Raw genomic sequence first — 20751 nt, forward strand, 5'->3', positions numbered from 1 at the left:
AATACGATAAACAAGAGAGAAAAAAACAAAAGGAAAGTTAAAAGTTACTCTCAACACATATTTTAGGCCTAAAGAATAAGTCTTGTATAATAATTTAAACTTCTGGTCACAGAATAACTATTATTTGGACAACTCCTTAAACCTATGTAATGTTACTGAATGACTAATCAAAAGATTTTTTTCAGAATATTCCTGTTTACAGACCAATTCTAATTTGTGAAATGTTGTCCTTTGTTAACACTGCGCATGTAAAATGTGGAGTGTAATTCAGCTATAGTCTCCCAGTGAGACAGTGGTAAGTTTACGGACTTACAACGGTAAAATCCGGGGTTCAATTCCCCGCGATGGACAAAGCAGATAGCCCAATGTGACTTTACTGTAAAACAAGCAAACAAACGCAGCTGAATGAAACAACCCTCTTCAAATTTTTGGAAATTAAGTCGTTACTAACCAGGAGTAGAAACATCAACTTCCACAGTGTTATTTTGTAAAAACCGGAAAGTTCATCATTTAAAAGCCAAAGACTCAAGTTAAAATTACCACGGTAGCAATCTCTATATCACAATCTGGAATCATACAACATTCTTCTGTGCAATATATATATATATCTTCGAAACAATATTAACCACACAAAAGCTCAGTAATCATAAGGATAATACTTGATTGCTCAAACTGATACGAACGTAAACCACATAGTGATAATAATAATAATGGAACTGAAATGCCATACTTCGCTCAAGCAAATTAGAGCTTTCTAGGCCTTATTTTAGATCAGAGGTTGCGATCTTTTTATCATTAGTTACTAAAGATTGTTTACCAAGAGTTTTGTGGTACCTTGAATGATAGGCTTCACCATACATCTTGGAGTAATTTCTACTGTTGCTTGAGTTGTAGCCGATTACTATAACACGAATGTTTGATGAACTGTTTTCATTATTTCTAAAATTCTTTTTTTCCCCTCATTTAATTGCTACAGAAAATCATTTGTTTTGAGGTTTGTTTTTTTTTTCTCAAAAATTATAGCAAGATACGATCTAGTCCATTGCTATGAATGAGATTTAGTAACGCACGTCATCCCACCTACTTTATTTCAACAATGGAATTGATTATTTGGGGCTTGTTGTGCAAGTTGAACGTATTTAAGTTTCCAAGTCGACTAGGGATACCTGTGTGCTATAGGAAAAGGCCTCGCGTGGTACTGCTTGCCATTAAAATAGGCATCGTGTGGTACTGCGGACCATGGGAAATGGCCTCGTGTGCCGTAGATTCGCTACCCGTTCTTAGACTAAAGAAAATGCCTTAATTGTATGTAATTTATTTACACCTATACAGTACATGCTATTCTCATTCTTCTAAATCAATCTTGATATTTTTTTATCAATTCTGCGTAGTTCTAATCATAGTCTAAGAAAATACGAATCCTGATGAAACAAAAGTGAAAATGTTATCAACTGCGTGACACAGATAGAAGAACGTGAGCGACAAGATTTTCAATATACAAGAAGACTAATGTGACGATGCTCGGTATTTAAGACGGAAATCATCGTCACGTTAGCCTTGTTTTTATCATTGAATTTCCTTGGCAATTTGGTCCGGCTTGGCAGGGTGGTTAGGGCGCTCGACTCGCAATCTGCGGGTCGCGGATTCGAATCCCCGTTACACCAAACATGCTCGCCCTTTCAGCCGTGGGGACGTTATAATGTGACGGTCAATCCCACTATTCGTTGGTAAAAGAGTAGCTCAAGAGTTGGCGGTGGGTAATGATGACTAGCTGCCTTCCATCTAGTCTTACACTGCTAAATTAAGGACGGCTAGCGCAGATAGCCCTCGGGTAGCTTTGCGCGAAATTCATAACAAAACCAACCCTTGGCACTCATTTCCGCATTTGTTTCGTCATGTATAAACTGCCTGAAAAATCAATTAATGTATTTATTAATCTTGATTTAACAATCATTTTCCTTACATCGTTTGTTTTTAGTTCCTTGAGTAATGAACAGTTTATAGTCCTAGTTTCAGCAGAAAATTCAATATACAGTTTTCTGTTTTAGTTCTGTTGATAAGGGTTAGTTTTAACTCCAAATCAACAACATCCACTCCATGTAAAATACAGCTGATTATATCATACTCCTAAAGAAAGGAACAACATGCATAAAACGTTTTTTTACTATGAGAGGAAAGAGAACATAGATCCTGCAGTAAAAAATAAAGTAAATACATACAACATAAACAACATGTCTTGTTGTAAAATAATGAACAAACAAAAAATATCCTTGTTCAAATCACATAAAAAACAACTATACAAAAAATCCATATAAACCTGAAAAATGTCCTTTCTAGTCATTGAAAAAATCCATGCAAGATCATCATCTTTGTAGTCAAAGAAAATGAACTACGAAAAAATTCTTTATTCTAGGCCTTGAAAAAGAACCATACAAAAACATCCTAGTTCTAGTAAACATAAAAAATAAAGATACAAAAATATCTTTTTCGAATCAGTTAGAAAAACTTTTTTTCTTTTCATAGAAAATAAAAACATAGAAAATCATCTTTGTTCTAGCCATAGAAAGAAAGAAACAAAAACTCGTAAAAAACGAGCCATATTGTTACCCTAGTCATAAGACAAAAATCATACGACGGCATTATTGTTCTAATTGTAGGGAAACAACTTTTTTCTAGAGAAATAAGAAAAAATATGTAAGAACTACCTTGTTCTAGTCATACTGGAAATATTATTATAATCCTTAAATATACACATAAATAGAAAACGTTCATGTTGAACCTTCTAGAGGTGAATAGCAACACAATCACAGTGCTCAGCTCTTAGTCATCTCTATTTTAATCTACCACAAATACCTACAAATCAACATTACTGTCCTAATCTTAGAATAAAGATCATACGTAAAACATCATTCTTTCAATCTGAAAATAAAAGCTTGTTTAAATCCTAGCACAAGAAAATAACATAAAGAAACTTATTATATTGTTATAATAACAATACACACAAAAGAATTGTTATATTTCTATATAAATCATATATATATATATATATATGCATACATAGATCTATGTTCAAATTTTCGGGCACAAATTGTATATCCAACATTCTTGTTTTGGACCTGGCAAAAAAAAAGTTGCTTTGAAAAATTACTTCAAGCAAGCTCTTGTGGAAAAGTAAAATTATATTAGCACCTGAAATAGGAAGTGTAAACGACTAGCAAACTCTCGCGTCTGAACTAAAATAGATGTTTATTCTCAACTTGCGATAATGTGGAAATAGCGAGTGTTCTGAGTTAAATTGCTTATTCTACAGTAAACTAAAATGTTATTATAGACAACCTATAGTAGCGGCTATGTAAGGTTGCCAAAATATCAGGGGATTGGGTATATATATATAGTAAAATGTTATTATAGACAACCTATAGTAGCGGCTATGTAAGGTTGCCAAGATACCAGGGGATTGGGTATATATATATATATATAGCTCACAGTGAATTCTCGGTCATTCAAAAGTGCAGTACCATCTCGGGTACTCTTATGGCTGGAAGAATATTTCACAGCCCTTTTTGAAGAAAGATAATAATATAGCGAAATAGCAAAAACATACAAAGCACCCTAATTCCAAAAACGACTACCTGTAATATATTGGATAACGTGGTCACGAAAAAATCAGCACATCTACAAGAGGACGTAAAACCACTTAAACTGCATTCAAATAAATGTTACCATTGTCAGAATTCTTAAAATGGTCACCTATGAACCATCCGTCCAGAAAGTGAAAGCTCACAAGTTACACATATTTCAATCTATTGTGCAATAGGTAATTCCCAAAGATATTGGCCTTGTGAAAATGAAGAATGAACTACAAGTGTAGAAGCTGCTTTCAAAAAACGTTATTAAGAATGACAAACTGAAAAATAAAACAAACATGGAAGTGAGAGACGGAAGTTTGCTGCAAGATTGAACGACGCCAAGAAACTTTGGCAAGAAACTGGCAACTTGATACAGACTCTTCAACATGGCACAAAGAAGGAAACTACTGTCCATGCTATCTCCTTCTCCTACACACCCGTTAAGGCAAAGAATGAAACTAGTGTTCATATCATCTCCTTCTGCTACACCTCTGTTAAGTTAAAGAATGAAACTAGTGTTCCTGCTATCTCCTTTTTTCTACACACCGTTTAAGTCAAAGAAAACTACTGTTCATGTTATGCCCTTCTCCTACACACCTTTTAAGTCAAAGAAAAACTAGTGTTCATTATGTCCTCTTCCCCAATATATCTGTTATTTAAAGAATGAACTAGTGTTCAAGCTAACCCTCTTTTCCAATGTACCTGGTAAGTCACCTGACTACGTCCCAATGGACATGTGTATTTTGGTTTGCTTTATGTGATCGTAGAAGCCGACTTCCCCGAAAGTAGTGGATGACCTGTGGAAAACTTACCAATATGTATGGTCTCAGATTGATCTCGCCGTCCTAAGCAGAAATTTATTACAATGGGAAATGCGGTGTCGGGCAATAGTGACTAATCATGATGACCATCAGACAACTGATTATGGAGAAAGTAGCTGCAAGGGCAACATGGGACATGGAACATCGTCTTTATAAAGTGCAACTAATCCCCCCCCCCACATACAAAATAAAACAAAAGCACGTGAGATATTTTGTTCTTGAAGAATTATCAGTTTTGTCAATGTTTTTCATTGAAGAATGATGGATTCTGCCAATGTCTGTCAAGGAAAAACAAATTAATTAGTCATAAAAACAAAAAGTAAGCATCACTTTTAAGTGACGGAATAAAAGTGCTGCAGAAGATCGTCGGGTAGGTCGTAAAAGACCTGACTTATATGAAAGGCTTTCCGTATCATCAGGAGGTCTTCTAGAGTTACAGGGTCTCCTTTGTTACACCAAGCCATCAAGGAACTATTAGGAACCTGAAACAACAGTCTCTGAATCTCTGGCACCGAATACTTGAGGTGGAGAAGCCAAATGGGGAACATTACTGGCTGCATCAAGCTGAATTCTTTCACTACACTGATCATCTTGTCAACAGTTTCTCTGGTGAAACTAAAAAAGACAAAATACAACTATTTATAATACAAAACACTTAGAACTACAAGATTATTTGATGTACCTGTATAAATACGTTTCTAACAATATGTTACGATACTCAAAGTTTTTAACGATCTAAAGTTCCTGTTCTCTTATTTTCTTTACATTTTCATAAATGAAGATGTAGTGGTATCGCTCATCTTCTAGTTAAGAGGTGGTTTTCTTAGATTAATGGCAAGAAATTCTAGTATTCTAAGATGGAATTACTTACACGAATGGTAAATACAACAAATGAAAATGTAAAGAAAATAACAGAACGTGATTTTCGATCGTTAAATATTAGTTAAACTGTAACTGTTTAAACAAATACATTATCATAAATTAGAAGCAAAAGGTTAAAACTTTCTGCTTAGAAACACTCCATGAAATTAAGAACACCATTGCACTAAAGAATAAATGTTCTCAAATGTTGTCAATAATTTTATAGTTAGTAAATGTAATGAACTTAGTTTTAAAAGAACTTATTAGAATCAACAAGAACACCTGACAGTATACAATATACATAAATATCATTGACTTTTAGACTGTAAAACGTGTTCCAGAAAATCAAGCTTGAAATACACGAAACTGTTGTCTTTATGAACTAAGGAGTTAACAATGACACGAGATGCTGCATTTGTGTAAGTTAAATCTAGCTTGGATAAAAAACACAATGTCTTTTTTTTTTGTCAGCGATCGCATAACAACTTTTATAGTATTCTTAATAAAAAATCATAACACACCAAGCTACGCCAACTGCCTGGTAGTTTTGAAAAGATGCGATGGAAGGTGTTTCCCCGTTGGTCTGGTGGACGTACTGATCTGAATAACTATTCATCAAGAGTGTTCTGAGTAATGTGCACCGCTGGGGAAGAGCTCCTGGTATACCCACTGTCAAGCTTTTCGCTGGACTTTATATCATTTTGATGCACAATATTGTTCATCTACACTGAGCGGGTATCACCAAAGCTTACATTATACGGTAAGCTGAGAATTGTGAGAATGAATGATCTGATATTTTCTCAGGTGTCAGCTTCATACACTTGGGACATACGGGGACAGGTTGCACGTCACCTCACCCTGCACAATACACACTGGATTAACTAGGAGTGGGGGCGGAGAACATTCAGTGGAAGTCCAACCAGTTCAGCGACGATGTAGAGTTGTGTCGGCCACTAGAGTTGAACATAGCTGTTATTCAAGTGGATATACAGTCTTTCTGATAAATATCATTTGTGACATCCTTCAGCCACGCGTTTACTGCAAACACTCTCAAACTAAAGAGTGCACGTATCAAAGATATTCTGTGGAAAAGTTCCACGCTCATGGCTTGATGTGTTACAATTTCATTTCAATAATAATAAATTCGTTCATTAATTAATCATGTCCAGTATAGATAGGCACGTGTTACTGATAGTAACATGGTGGATTCTGTAGTACGGTTATATTCATATACATCTTGGTGTGCTATCTACCAATTTATTATTTTATATTCCACTAGAAGTAGCTTTATGAATTATTAACCTCTTCGCAGTAACTGAATTGACAAAGAACGGTTTTTTCTAGAGATCTTATAATTATAGACAATAGAAAACTTATCTCGAAACGTAACGGAGAGGTTTGGCTTACCCTAGTTTGATACATGCTCCTGACATAACCTCAATGACTTCATTACACATTGTCCAACCGATGGAGATCACCGAGTGAGGAAAGCGGGTTCTACTCAGGGTAAGAAACGTCCAGGCATCCACCGGTGGAGTCATGGGGTTGTTAGGGCCAGGAAGAATGTTAGCATTTAGTATCAATGGACCTCGAATCTAGAACCAAGAAAAAAGTATTTATTCTTAAAAAAAACAATAAACTGCTATTACTGGTTCAAAGAGAGATCTAGTTTTTGTTGCATTTGTATGTGTTTTATCCAAACCTTCTATCACAAGTTCTTTTATTCAAACCTTCTATTAGATGTTATTTAAAAAAAAATTGTTTAAAAGAGAGGAATATTTCTCCTTTTTGAGCTGAAATTAATTAATAGCCTTCCTGCTAACCCCCCTCAAGTTTCTCGTTTCGTAAGAAACTTTGTTTTTCGTGCATAGCCGTCCCAGGTTTGGAACTGATATATGAAGGAACGCAACTAATTACAACAGCACTCACCGACAAATCTTGGGCAACTCTTGTCTGATCGAATACTGGATAATGACCATCTCATTTATAGCACGCTCATGTAAGGCCCAAAAATGTAGAGCGCGTTTTCGTTTTCGTTATGACCACAACACTTGCGTACACAGTTTTGTAAATTTGTCTAAAAGTCGTAGTCAACTGTGAAACATTAGTAAAAACATTTTCTTTCTATTCGGAGATGACTGAAAACTATCCATTAACCATCAAGATTTCCTAATTGGTTTCGGCTAGACCGATGATGGCCCGAAAAGTCCAAATTTTTAGAACTTGTTGAGTATAGGAAACTAATATAAGTGTTTAATGTTAATCACCATACACTGGGAAGTCTAGTTTGAAGAGTATAATTTCAACCTCAAGTGGTTAATGTGCCCGAAAATGGAATCCAATGATTCATGATTCACATCCCATTGCCGCAATAAATGGTCAGATACGAGTATTGAAATATGAATAGCAAAGTTGAAACGTTTCTTCAAACCATTTTAAGAAGAACCTCCTTGGAGAAATATTGCTTAAAGCGAACACATTATAGACACATATATATAGTATGGTTAGACTGCTGTATTATTTTTCGCCAAATTATAAAAGTTTTGTGCACTCAAACTTAGCTTTTGGCACCGCCATTAAACAGAAGTATTGGATTTTTATAAAATAAAAATGTTCATATTCCTTTTACCTGTAACACGTTTAAGATGTAGCACTACAAGTCCTAGTGCAGCTTTATTGTTCAAACAAAACAAACATTTTAGATATAGTAAAATATTAAAATGAAACATGTGTTCAGATGAAGAACTGTTGGTATTCTCTACATGTATTTATTTTTTATGTTTAATTTTTGTTCAAAATATTAACGTGAAACTTCTGGCTGAAATGAAGGCTTAGCGTCGTGTTTATTTTTGAATTGAATTAAGGCCATATTTGTATTTCCTATAACAGTTTCTCAGACTAGATTACCATTGGTAACAGTTTGAGTTACTCTGAAGAGAGTTCCGCGGTCTACATGCGACATACAAACAATCCTCTCTTTATAGAAGTTTAGCTATTTATTTTTAGTTCTTATACAACCCAGTCTTTGTAGACAAAGCAATTGCGATGTGTTTCAGATTTGTCATGTTTCATACATAGCTCAAGTATTCCTTGTATTACACGTCTCTTAGAGGTAAGTGAAATATATATTTTGTCGGTTTTGGTTTCAGTTTATTTACTCATAGTACAGAATGTCTTTTACAGCATCAGCGTAGCCTCAAAATTTGTGCAGGCTCGCATTGTGAATCCACAGGATTATGATTCGCGTTCCCTTTGCTGCAAAATCGCACTCCGCATTTTAAAGCCGTGGGTGCAGTATAAGAGTAACAGTCAACAATCTGACATCAATTTTAGCAGTGTCCATAACCTAACCAGAAACACTTCTGGGTATATGTTCACAAGTATGCTTCTATCTATCATTTCCTTACTTGCTTCTTGTCTGTGACAATGTGGTGATTTTTGTGAAACCGGTCGGTTGGCCAAATTTATTGTTTGCTTCGTGTTTAGTTTTAATGTTGACTTCAATTTGAATGGTTTTCATATTCAAACATGATTATTAAGACTTGACTAAAATGTGATTTTTAGAGTTTAAATTTTCATGTCAGTGAAATGGTGTTCTAAATGTTTCTCGGTGTCTCTTATATGGGTCTGTTATTAACTGTTTTCGTGGAATAAATATATAACTTAGAAAATAATATGGATCTCTCTGGATCTGGATTTAGATCCTTTTATCAGGATATGGGAGGATCAAGTACTATCGAAGACCTCTTTCTCCCTCCTACACAGTTGTTGTCATCATCGTACAAATTAAACCATCGTATCTGCTAACTGCTAAACGAATTACATGTGAAGGTTCTGCACCGTTTATAGTGTTTAGTTACAACAACCCCTTTCAAAGCCATGTCCATTCTTACACCACGTGTAGCATTTTGTATCGAAATATACATTTCTTCGCTTGGTGTGTATAGTCCTACACATGATAAACAGTTCCGTATATCGCGACATATTAATTTCACTAATTCATGCCAAGAGTATTAGATATAAGTACCCTAATTAATACTTTTCTTATAAACTAGTTAAATAATACTTATATTTAAAGTCTAGCATTAGGTGGCTTGTTGCTACTCTTAGAATATATATTAACTAGGGAAAGGTACTTAGGTATATTTTCATTATGTGTGATATAGCGAGACAGTGAAATCAGTAACTCGTTCTTATTCAGATTTTTCTTAAAATAATTTATTTTTTATTTGGTTAATTTTTTGTCCAATTTCACGCCAAGCTACTCGAAGGCCATCTGTGCTAGCCATTCTCAATTTTCAAGTGATCAACAATAGGGAAGGCAGCTAGTTAGTCAACACCACCCACGTCATCTCTTGCGTTACTCTTTACCTTTTAGACTTACAAAAGCTGGAGTTCACATCAGTAACCATAACGTGTTGGAGAATTACTCATCGTTGTATACCAAAACAATCCCAGTCACGCAAAGTTGTTAAATCCGTCTTACACGAATGATATCTTGCACTTAAAAAAACAACACACACACATAAACAAACATGGTATAATTTGATTAGTCACAGTAATATACACACACACAAACATTGTATAATTTGATTAGTCACAATAATACACACACACAAACATCGTACAATTTGATTAGTTACAGTAATACTACTTATACATGTCCTGCCGTCCTATGCAATATAGGCCGCCGGCTATGACCTAGTGGGTAGCAAGCCCAACTGCAGATCGATGGGTTGGAAGTTCGAAACGTGATGCTGCTGAGCACACTCCGGACTTTCAGCTGTGGAGCGTGTTATAAAAGTAATGGGCATTCTCGTTATTCATTTAAAAGAGCCAGGCAAGATATTGTTGGCTGGTTACCCTCTTTTTGATCAGTATATCAGAAATAAGGACGCCCTATACCTCAACCATATTTTATGTTTATGACCTAACCGTATATTCCTTGTGTGAATGTGGTGCTGTTCGGGTTGAATATTCCATTCTATTTTATTTTATAAAATGATTCTCTTGCATGAGAAGCATGTAATACTGAAAATACTAGCTATATCTATCTAGTGTTTGTTATATAGCTCTTTCTATTATATCACTTAATCTTGTAAAAAAATAAATAAAACTAAAACTAATCAGAGTAAAGAAGGAGTCGGAAACTGAGAAATAAACACCTGTGGGCAATTGAAGGAGTCTGAAACTGAAAAATAAACACTTGTGGGCTTATTGAAGGAGTTGGAAACTGAGAAATAAGCACTTGTGAGCATATTGAATGAGTTGGAAACTGACAAATAAGCACTTGTGAGTATATTGAAGGAGTTGGAAACTGACAAATAAGCACTTGGAGCTTATTGAAAGGTCATAGAAACTGAGAAATAAGCACTTGTGAGCTTATTGAAGGAGTCGAAAACTGAAAAATAAATATTTGTGGGCTTACTGAACGACTTTAAAGTTTTATTGGTGGAATCACAGTTTCGATAATTAAATGCTGTTGAGTTAACCCTTGGTTTGATTGTGGATCAAATTCTGTTTGGTATATATTTACCTAAAAATAATAATAATGTATGTGAGGAAAATAAGAGGGTGACCAAAGACATTAAGTAAATGGAAAGCGGAAAAATCGATGTAAATATTTAGCTTGCGTTTATCTGTCCGGAACATTTCTCGCAAATTTCTTGATAAAACTCTATAAATCTTATATCGTTAGAAAGGCCTTTGTCCAAGGAGTCCGGATTGCATATTGACTTTTCCATTCAGAATCAGATTACCTGTTTTTTTGCTTAATCAAACTTTTTAATGCAACGAGTATGATACACGATGGCACAATGGTGTCGTCATCACCTGATGACTGGCTTCATCTTCAACTTTAGTTTTTTTATATGCAAAGTATTTCAAACTAACAACACTTAATTCGCATGTACTTTCCTAAAACAAAATGAACATTACACTAAATACAATTTCTTTGGCTTTCAAGACTTATTTAGATCTAAAACACGCATGTGTAGTTCGTTCAAAACCATATGCTTATCATTTTGTAAACTCGCATTCAGACGTTTCTGCATATCCAGCTAAGTTTGCCTTCATTACAACTTTACATTTACTTTACTTTGCAATAATTTAGGTTTGGTTTGTTTCATAGACTGCTATAAACACCTTTTAGCTATTTTTTTCTTTAGTACGGGTTTTATACTTCGTTTTTGCGAGTTTCTTTGTTTCAACTCGTAAAACCATATCAAACGGTGAACGTTCATAACTGTTTCATATTCTGTACATTTTTATAAATAACATTACTATATTGTTTATTTTACGTGTAGTGTTATCAAATAAAGTTACGTGTACGTGAGTTTTTGTCTGACCGCGTAATTTTTTTTTTCGAATACACCACGATTTATTAGTATAACACATAATGCCTGCAAGAAAGTGTAGCTTAAATGGTGTGCATGAACATGATAGAATAAGGAAAATTCGAGCGATGGGCTTGAATATTACCGCGAATACTTTGCGGGTTGCAGCGGCTAGTAATAAATAATACAAAATAAGAATGGGATGTAAACACTGGAAATAACAAAGTCATTGTAGCAGCATATAGAGTATCTTAAAAAATCATCTTCATTGTGGAACTTCAAACTACACTTACCTGCTCAGCTACACGTGCCAGAACTCTGCACGCCGGTTCGACTACTTCAGTGGTCTTGAAGTCTAGCTTTATGCCTTTGTTGTGAGGAAGTGTCTCATGTAGCCACTCATCCAGGGTGATGTCACTTATCATACTAGGAGAGTGAGCCATGATTGGTACAGGAAAACGACTGTTCATTGACATACTGATATCGGCCTCCAACACCATTGCTTGAGCTGTGAATGACACAATCATTAAATTTCGATCGATAGTTGTTATATTCATCACAACATTTTTTTATGGTTAGTAGTTACCATTACTAAACTAATAAATAATAAAATTTGGCTAAATTTGGCGGTTTATGTAATCTCTCTGTAATGTAATCCTCTTGCTGTCAAACTCACGAAAACGAACCATTTTTTCACACTGATCATCGGCACTGATCAGTGATTCAAATTATGGAAGGATACAAAAACACCATTCATAATGTGACTGTGCGATTGAAAAAAAGGCCTATAATGTACCCTGTTCGGAGAGCACTGAATGCAAAATAATATCTTAAAATTCGCTAAGCAACCAACTGGATCGGTTACTCTCATCAGAAGTATGAAACATTTGATATATTAGACAGGGAAAATTTGAATATTAGGACCTCTCTACTTGTCTGTTTAGACATATTAGGATCTGTACTGGCAACAATGCAGAAAGAAAAACGTATTTTTACTTTTCCAAATGAAGGGCAAAAACTGCTTAAACAAAAAGCAATATATATATAAGGCGGGGGAACTGGCTTTTGGGTTAAGTACTTGCAAAGTTAAACTCAAAACTATAGATTATATTATAGGTATTTTAGACATGATTCGGCTGAGCTGGTATCCTTGACACGCTATTATGTGGTGGTAGACATTGTTATGGATATTGCTTATAGCTGCCTTTTCATGTTTGTTTAGATATTAAACTAAACAATATAAATAGCTTTATGCAAGTACAGTTTCGGGTCAAATGTATAAACATAACAACCAGCAACATTGAATCATGTAACACTTGACCATATATTCCAAGTGATATAAACCATGAAACAGGTAAAAGTGTGATATACACTAACCCGCTTCGTATATACACCGAATCTGATGAAGAGAGAAAAGTGTGGTAAAAATATTCCATTAGGGCTGAAAATATTACTACCACTTCAGTAAATTGTAGCTATTAGATATTAAAAATCACCTTTGCATACTTTCCCAAGAAAAATACAACTTAAAGAAAAGAATTAGATAACGTTCAGTTTTAATGCAGATAAAAACACTTTAAGAGCAGAATGAAAAGTGATTCAACTGTCTTCATTATCGGACCGGATTAAACACGTGGAATAACGCCCTCTATCACAATAACATCTGCAACTACGCCCAGTAATAATACTGGTAACATGCATATAACATGATATACATAAAAAATCGTGAAATGCGACTCCCTTAATTTACATGTGTACAGGGGGTGTAACCAAGTTCAACAAGTAATCTCACATGTTTAAACATGCAAACGCGATTAGCAACTGTAAATATTTCATATCAGCATTAATTACAAGAGCGGCACGCGAAGCATGCAGTTGGCATGTTCTTATAAACATCAAGTCCAAAGTAATTCCATTGTACAAACACTGAGATAAGTTTAGTATATCATTCATACAGAAGTCACGCTGAAATTCCTGGTAGGGCTAACACACAACATAATAATACAAAATTCTTAGTAAGTGAACATGTTCGCAGTCTCTCAGTTCGTAGCTACGTAGCACTTCTTATTAAAGTGAGTTGTAGTTTCAAGGGCGCAGAATTACAAAAAATAAAGAATGAAAAAACTTTTCCTCTAAGGAAAAAATGTTAGAAAAATCTATTTGTCCTTCAAAATCTACTTCTCCCCTCCTCTTCCCACAGAACCCACACAAATGAATAAAACTTTGTTCTTCAAAATCTACTTCTCCCCTCCTCTTCCCACAGAACACACACAAATGAATAAAACTTTGTTCTTCAAAATCTACTTCTCCCCTCCTCGCCCCACAGAACACACACAAATGAATAAAACTTTGTTCTTCAATATCTACTTCTCCCCTCCTCTTCCCACAGAACACACACAAATGAATAAAATATTCAGGATTCTGGTTTTATTTTATTTTAAAAGTGAACAATTCACACACTGAGAAAGTGGGATAAAACACACTATTGAATAATTTCTATAAATTTAAATCCATAATGTTTATTTGTCAAAATATCTACATTAACTGTGTTATTTTACAGACATGGCACAGAGGTACCGTATGCAAAGGCAGTGTTCTTTTGAACGTTAGAAAATGACAATAAGTAGATATGTTTTTAAACATTCTGCGATTCATAAAATGAGAAAACACAGAATCATCGATTCTTTTATACTACAGTCTTGAGCAAAATGTTTGCAGATTTTGTAACAAATAAGATCATTATTATTAAGATGGAATACAAATAGGCTTAGTGCTGTCAAACTGAGAAATGCATGTTATGTTTAATATCATCATGTGTAACTTGTATAATGATACAGATTCTATGGACATCATGAACGATTTATTAGGACAGCCTCTAGAAAGACATCTACAGTAAGATGTGTAATTCAGAATTTCACCTATCATAACAAAACCTTGTGAAAATATATATAATAACAAATTATAACATCAAATTATTATAAATAGCGTCTGTAACCTTATATAAGTCATATAAAATATTACAGTACTTGGTTGGTCCTCCTCGTACTCTAATAACCTACACATGGCGACGTGGCATGCTGTCGATGATGTTATTGTTGTAATTCGTCGTTATTTCATCCCAGCTTGTCACTAGAAGACGTTGCAAATCAGCTACAATAGCTGATTTAGGGTCGTGGTTAACAATTTTCCGGCTCAATTCTGCTCAACAGTTCCCAATGGGATTACAATCTGGAGACTTTGCTGGCCATGGCAATCTTGTAACGTCATCCTGGTCGAGATAATCCTGTACAATATATGTATTGTGGGCAGTGGCATTATCATCTTGGAACAAAGCGTTATTGCCAAACCTTGCCCTAGCATATGGCAGAAATATCGTCTCCGTGTGATGCCTTTAGGAGGCGCCATTGATGTTTCCCTGGAGTATATGAAGAGCAGTTTTTCTATTGTAATGAATAGCTGCCCAAACATGTACTGCACAACCTCCTGTGTGTTCCCTGTGGGAAAGACAGTCTTCCATCATCTGTTCTCCAGGCAAACGACGAACGCGAATCCTACCATCAGTTTTAATAAGCCAGAAACAGAACTCATCTGAAAAGATGACATGTCGCCAGTGTCCTAATTGCATGTTGGCATGCTGTCTTGCATAAGTAACACGGTGACGACGGTGAATTCTGGTGGTAATATCGGTTTGCAGATAGCCCTTCTCACAGAATAGCCTTGTTTGGTCAGTCTCCTATTCACTATTCTTTTGAATACCTTGGAATGAATGTCTCATGCCATTCCTGTCGTAATGTTGCAATACTTCTTTCGACCATGATGTGTTATCCTAATCAAAACGCAGTCAACTCACACAGTAGTGTTTTGGCGTCTACCAATAGACTTTCCTAGAACAACGTTTCCTGTAGTCTGATTACGTTTCAAGATTCTGGATATAGTACACTGGAGATACCCTACCGTTTTGGCAATGTCCATTTGATTCATACCGTTTCTGGGTAGTCGAACAATTTGACGTCCTATAACTTCTGGCACGTGACGAGGCATGACTCTACACCAAATACAAGAAATTGTCCAAACAAAGCGTTGATCTATTGCGAAAAAGCTTATACCAAAAGAACACCCTTTTATATATAACATGTGTATATGTGTGTTTTGACGAACAAATGCTCAAAACAACTTATACAGACAGAATAACAACTCGTACATGTTTGTCCGATCATACGCTACCTCCTCTGTTACTACTCGGGCATTTACTCAATAACTACGCCATGCATGTAGACAATAACATCAATATAGAACACTATGCAAACATTTTGGGCTAGACTGTAGTTCTATATGCTAGCATCTTGTAACTTTTATCTCTCTGATCCTTTCAAGGAAGATGTGGTGGGCAACACTTCCAGACAACTGATATTCTCAAAGCTGCTGGAAGTAATACAGAACTTGCCTTTATACTACACTGATGAGGCCCACAGAGCGACGGATGAAGTCTATTGTATTTAAAGTAGACATGTGATGTTTGATTCCAACATCCTCAGAACCATTGTTGTACATTTGTTGTTTGGTTGAACTACAGGAAATATAAAACTCCGTTCTTTTCTGAACACTCCACGTATAATAGTAATTCTTACTGTACGTCACATTAAGTTTAATATTCTGTTTCCAGATTGGGGCTGATATCTACGGGTTTTTCTCGGAGACCACGACAGAACTTTGTAAACGTTGGATGCAGCTCGGTGCTTTCTACCCTTTCTCCAGGAATCACAATGCAAATGGAAACCAAGTAGGTGTTATGTTATATTTAAAACACTGAAATAAATAATTAAGAAATGAAAGGATTGGTGTTCCTGATGAGAAACTGATGTGGACTTTTCACTTCTCTCGAAATATTTTACTCACAATGGCAGAAGCTTGAGATACGTGCTACGCAAGTAGGAAACCTCTGTTATCGTCAAACAAAGCAGACTTTCTTTGCAGTCCGTGCATGTAGACAATCACATTAATATAAAACAGTATGCAAACGTCTTGGTCAAGACATTCTATGTCTTAGATCAGCAGATGTGTGTAAGAATTGGGCATATACTAATAAAAACATGAAATTTGGCACACATTTAGGTTAGACTCTAATAAAGGTATTTGGCTATAGGACCATCATAAATTTTTGTCATGATGGCCATGGCAGCAGTTTTACAAAATGAACGCCATGAACCGTTCCATCTTCTTTGTATGACATATTTGTATTGTTTTTAGTGAATGACATAGTGCCATTTTTCGACAATTCCATTTTACTAAGCAATTACTCACACTGCCCGCCACTTAGGGTGCGGCAAATCTGTTACATGCGAATTATCAAGATATGATTGGTTCTAAGCAAGTAAAACTAGACATTAGTTTAGAACATTTATGAAAATCCCAACATCTCTAATATTAGTACTAACTCGTAATTTAATAGTATGAGAAAATATAAAACAGCATTTGTTTATTAAAAATTGATGCAATGATAGTGACACTTAAAGATAAAAGTATAAGATACTTATGTTTAAATTACGAGTGTCTTAAATGAGAATATATAAAAAACATTCAAATTTGACTTTACAACAGTGATTGGAAGAGTGAGTCGCAAAATTCGACGAATAGATTTCTATTAGTTTAACAGTTTATCACATATTTGTAAACTGTCTAGTAACTTTCATAAAAGGCAACTTTTCCTTTCTTTAAAAAGCAAATTTTCCTATTTAGGGATGGGTAGGTGGGACAAAGGAATTTCGAAAATTACCTGCACAGAAGAGTGAAATCCCCTCCATTTCTTTACACAGAAATGTGACTCACCCTTTAGTTTTGTGCATAGGACGCCCCGCCCCCTCTGTAAAAATTGTCATAGTTACCAAAACCTGTTGTAGGTTCTAGTTGCAAGTTCTAGGTTCCATTTGTTTACTAGTATTATCATTATGTTGCGAGTTCTAAATCCAGTGTGTTTACTAGTTTTATCCTTCTGTTGCGAGTTCCAGATCCCACTTGTTTACTAGTCTTATCATTCCGTTGCGCGTTCTAGGTCCCACTTGTTTACTAGTATTATAATTCTGTTGCGAGTTCTAGGTCCCACTTGTTTACTAGTGTTATTATTCGGTTACGAGTTCTAGGTCCCACTTGTTTACTAGTGTTATCATTCTGTTGCGAGTTCTAGGTCCCACTTGTTTACTAGTCTTATCATTCCGTTGCGCGTTCTAGGTCCCACTTGTTTACTAGTGTTATTATTCGGTTACGAGTTCTAGGTCCCACTTGTTTACTAGTATTATCATTCTGTTGCGAGTTCTAGGTCCCGCTTGTTTACTAGTATTATCATTCGGTTACGAGTTCTAGGTCCCACTTGTTTACTAGTGTTATTATTCGGTTACGAGTTCTAGGTCCCACTTGTTTACTAGATAGATAGTTAAACATATAGTATCAGATGTTTAGCTATTTGTAATTTTGTTATAAAGAAAGATTTTAGAATTAACCCTTCTTTTAAGTTATAAAAGTTATTTTTATAAATACTTACATCTCAGAGCAGCTCCTAGTCTTCCTTTGCTGTTAACGGCATTAGCCCACGACACGTTCAAACCATCTCCGTTAGCTTCAGAAAAATACTCCAATAAACTAGCTGGCATGGTCTGTAAAATTTCATGAATTATTCGATAATTAGTATGTCTTTTGCTATTTGCAACATATATATTATATAAATTCAAAATCTGATTCCAATTCAATTACCGCGCAAGAAATCATGTATCTGGAGAAACGTTTAACGATGGGTGATAATTACGCTATCTATCGGCCATTATAGGAAATTCTAACATATAAAACTCCCTCTATTATTTTATGGGAGATGTAAATTAACAATAATATTCATGCATTAAAATTTAGTTCGCTCGTTCTGTATTTATCTATTAAACTATATATATAATTTTTAATTTATATTGTATTCAAAGTGTGGCGCACGAGGTTTAGCGTTCACTGGGTATTCCCTCTTTTGGGAAGGAAATATTTGTTATACTTTTAAATCAGAGGGCGTTATTTCAAAAGTTCCAAAACATAGTTGTTTTAACAAGAAACATTCATGTTTTATATATTTGACGTTAGCTTTATTCCTCCCTAATTTTGAAATGAATATGTTATCACAAGGGCAATATATTTTCAATTAATAGAGTTTAAAAATAATATTATATTCACACAAAAAGCTACATCATGAAAAAGTAATATAAAACATAAAAAAGAGGCAATCTCGTGGACAAACTTTTAAGGAAACTTAACCCTAACTATTGAAAATGGTAGAACAAGATCAAGTATGAGCTAAAATTGTAAAAGCGTTTATGATAAAAAAAAGTAAAATTGGTAAATTTAAATGTTTCTGAATGACAATATTTAACTGTGATTTCTCTAAAAACTCAGAATACGATTATTACTAAAACTGAGAAAGTTAGCCTAGCTGTGATTTTGAGCAAAGAACAAAATCGAAAGGGGGTAATCTTATCGGAATCGAAGTACAGAAATTTTAGATAAGTTGTTTATCTAGTTTTGCGCAAAGATACACAATTTTCCACCACTAGAGTATCGAACCCCGGATTTTAGGGTTGGAAGTCCACGAACTTACCGTTGGCCCCCTGAGGCACTTTAAATAATTCAAAACATCCATAAACATAATATATTTATGTCTGAAAAGACAAACTTAATTCTTTCGAATATTACTCCACCTGGTTTTTATGCGTTAACTAAGTAATATACCTGGAAAGAGCTGGAGAGACTAACCCCCAAACCGATTTCGATGGAGAAGATTTTTGAGTGACCTATGCTCCCCAAGGAATAACAGGACTTAAGTTAAGTCAAATCAAGTTTCATAAATCTGGTCTATCAATTCGATCGCTTCCCAGTGGCACAGCGGTATGTCTGCGGATTTACAACCCTAGAAACTGGGTTTCGATACCCGTGGTGGGCAGAGCACAGATAGTCCTTGTGTAGCTTTGTGCATAATTAAAAACATACAAACAAAACATCATTTCGATCGATTGACGCCAGTATTGGTAGTTTGACTTGTAAAAGTTATAATCTTGGTAAATATTTAGCTCAGAAATTATCACGTTTAGTATACTGAAGTTACATGCAACAATTCCTCTGACTTTGTTTTAAATTGAAATAGTTTAAAAGATAAAATCGCGGTTCCTTGTAATAGAATAATACTTGTAATCAGGAAGTTGACTTAAAACGAAACTATTAATCTAAATATTTTGTTTAGGAAAATAATTTTTTAAACAAAATCAGGGGTTTAAGTGTAAGTTCTCGTTTGTCCCAATTATTATGTTATATCTATACGGACAGCTTTAAAAAGAAAACGTTTTTAAATTCTCCCATTAAAATGGTATTTTTTTTTTTTTTTTTACAATATACGTGAACGAAACTTTTACTGTTTTTCCGAATACTTTAAAACTGATTAAACAGTATCTGAAGAATATAAACGACATTATTTAATTTATATCTGATATGGAAAATAATAATCAGTTACCGCTTTTAATAGTGTTTGTTATATATGGCCTTTATGGTAATCATAAAACTGAAGTTTCCAAAATTCAAATAGTGTATAACATAACATCATAGAACAACAAGCAACATTTTGGTTCATCTAAGCCGTCCTATCCACCAAATTAAACTAAATACTAAAAACTCAAAGCCAGTCCTTGTCATCCAAGTATTTATCAAGCGTTCCTTAAACTCCCTGAAAATAACTGCATTCACCACATCCGAAGAAAAACCCGTTCCAAAGGCCAACCACCTTATTAGAAAAATAAATCTGTCTTAGCTGAAGATGACTTCTACCTTAATCTTGCCATTTTCATCATTATATATATATAGATTATGCATCAACACTAGCAATTCTCTTAACAATCTTAAACGCCCATAATCAGATCCCCTCTAACTCTTCATTTAAGAGAAAACAGGTTCAGAATTTTTAACCAACCCTTTCTATCTTAGGTACCCTCCTAGTAGCCTTTCTCTGAACCTTTTCCAACAGTTCACATGGCCAGGTGGATAAGGCGCTCGACTCACAATCTGAGGTCGCGGGTTCGAATCCGCGTCCCA

General features: G+C 34.9%; 1 protein-coding gene across 1 annotated transcript; it reads right to left on the bottom strand.

Moving 5' to 3' along the window:
- Positions 1 to 3431: 3431 nt before the first annotated feature.
- On the bottom strand, positions 3432 to 18290 carry LOC106458183 (protein FAM151B-like). Its single transcript, XM_022384331.1, has 4 exons — positions 18182 to 18290; positions 11940 to 12154; positions 6719 to 6906; positions 3432 to 5065 (listed from the first exon to the last, which is right to left on the bottom strand). The coding sequence occupies exons 1-4, from the start codon at positions 18288 to 18290 to the stop codon at positions 4783 to 4785; spliced, it is 795 nt and encodes a 264-aa protein (XP_022240039.1). The 3' UTR covers positions 3432 to 4782.
- Positions 18291 to 20751: the final 2461 nt, after the last annotated feature.

Source organism: Limulus polyphemus, unplaced genomic scaffold (genome assembly GCF_000517525.1).
Source record: "Limulus polyphemus unplaced genomic scaffold, Limulus_polyphemus-2.1.2 Scaffold426, whole genome shotgun sequence".
Taxonomy (NCBI): Eukaryota; Metazoa; Arthropoda; class Merostomata; order Xiphosura; family Limulidae; genus Limulus; species Limulus polyphemus.

Bases quoted from the DNA above. Each gene is read 5' to 3' on its own strand.
- LOC106458183 (XM_022384331.1), bottom strand. From the start codon at position 18,290: ATGCCAGCTAGTTTATTGGAGTATTTTTCTGAAGCTAACGGAGATGGT. The intron at 6,907-11,939 runs GTAAGTGTAGTT...TCTTGGTTCTAG, and splicing joins TGGCACGTGTAGCTGAGCAG to ATTCGAGGTCCATTGATACT. The intron at 5,066-6,718 runs GTAAGCCAAACC...TGTCTTTTTTAG, and splicing joins GGAGCATGTATCAAACTAGG to TTTCACCAGAGAAACTGTTG.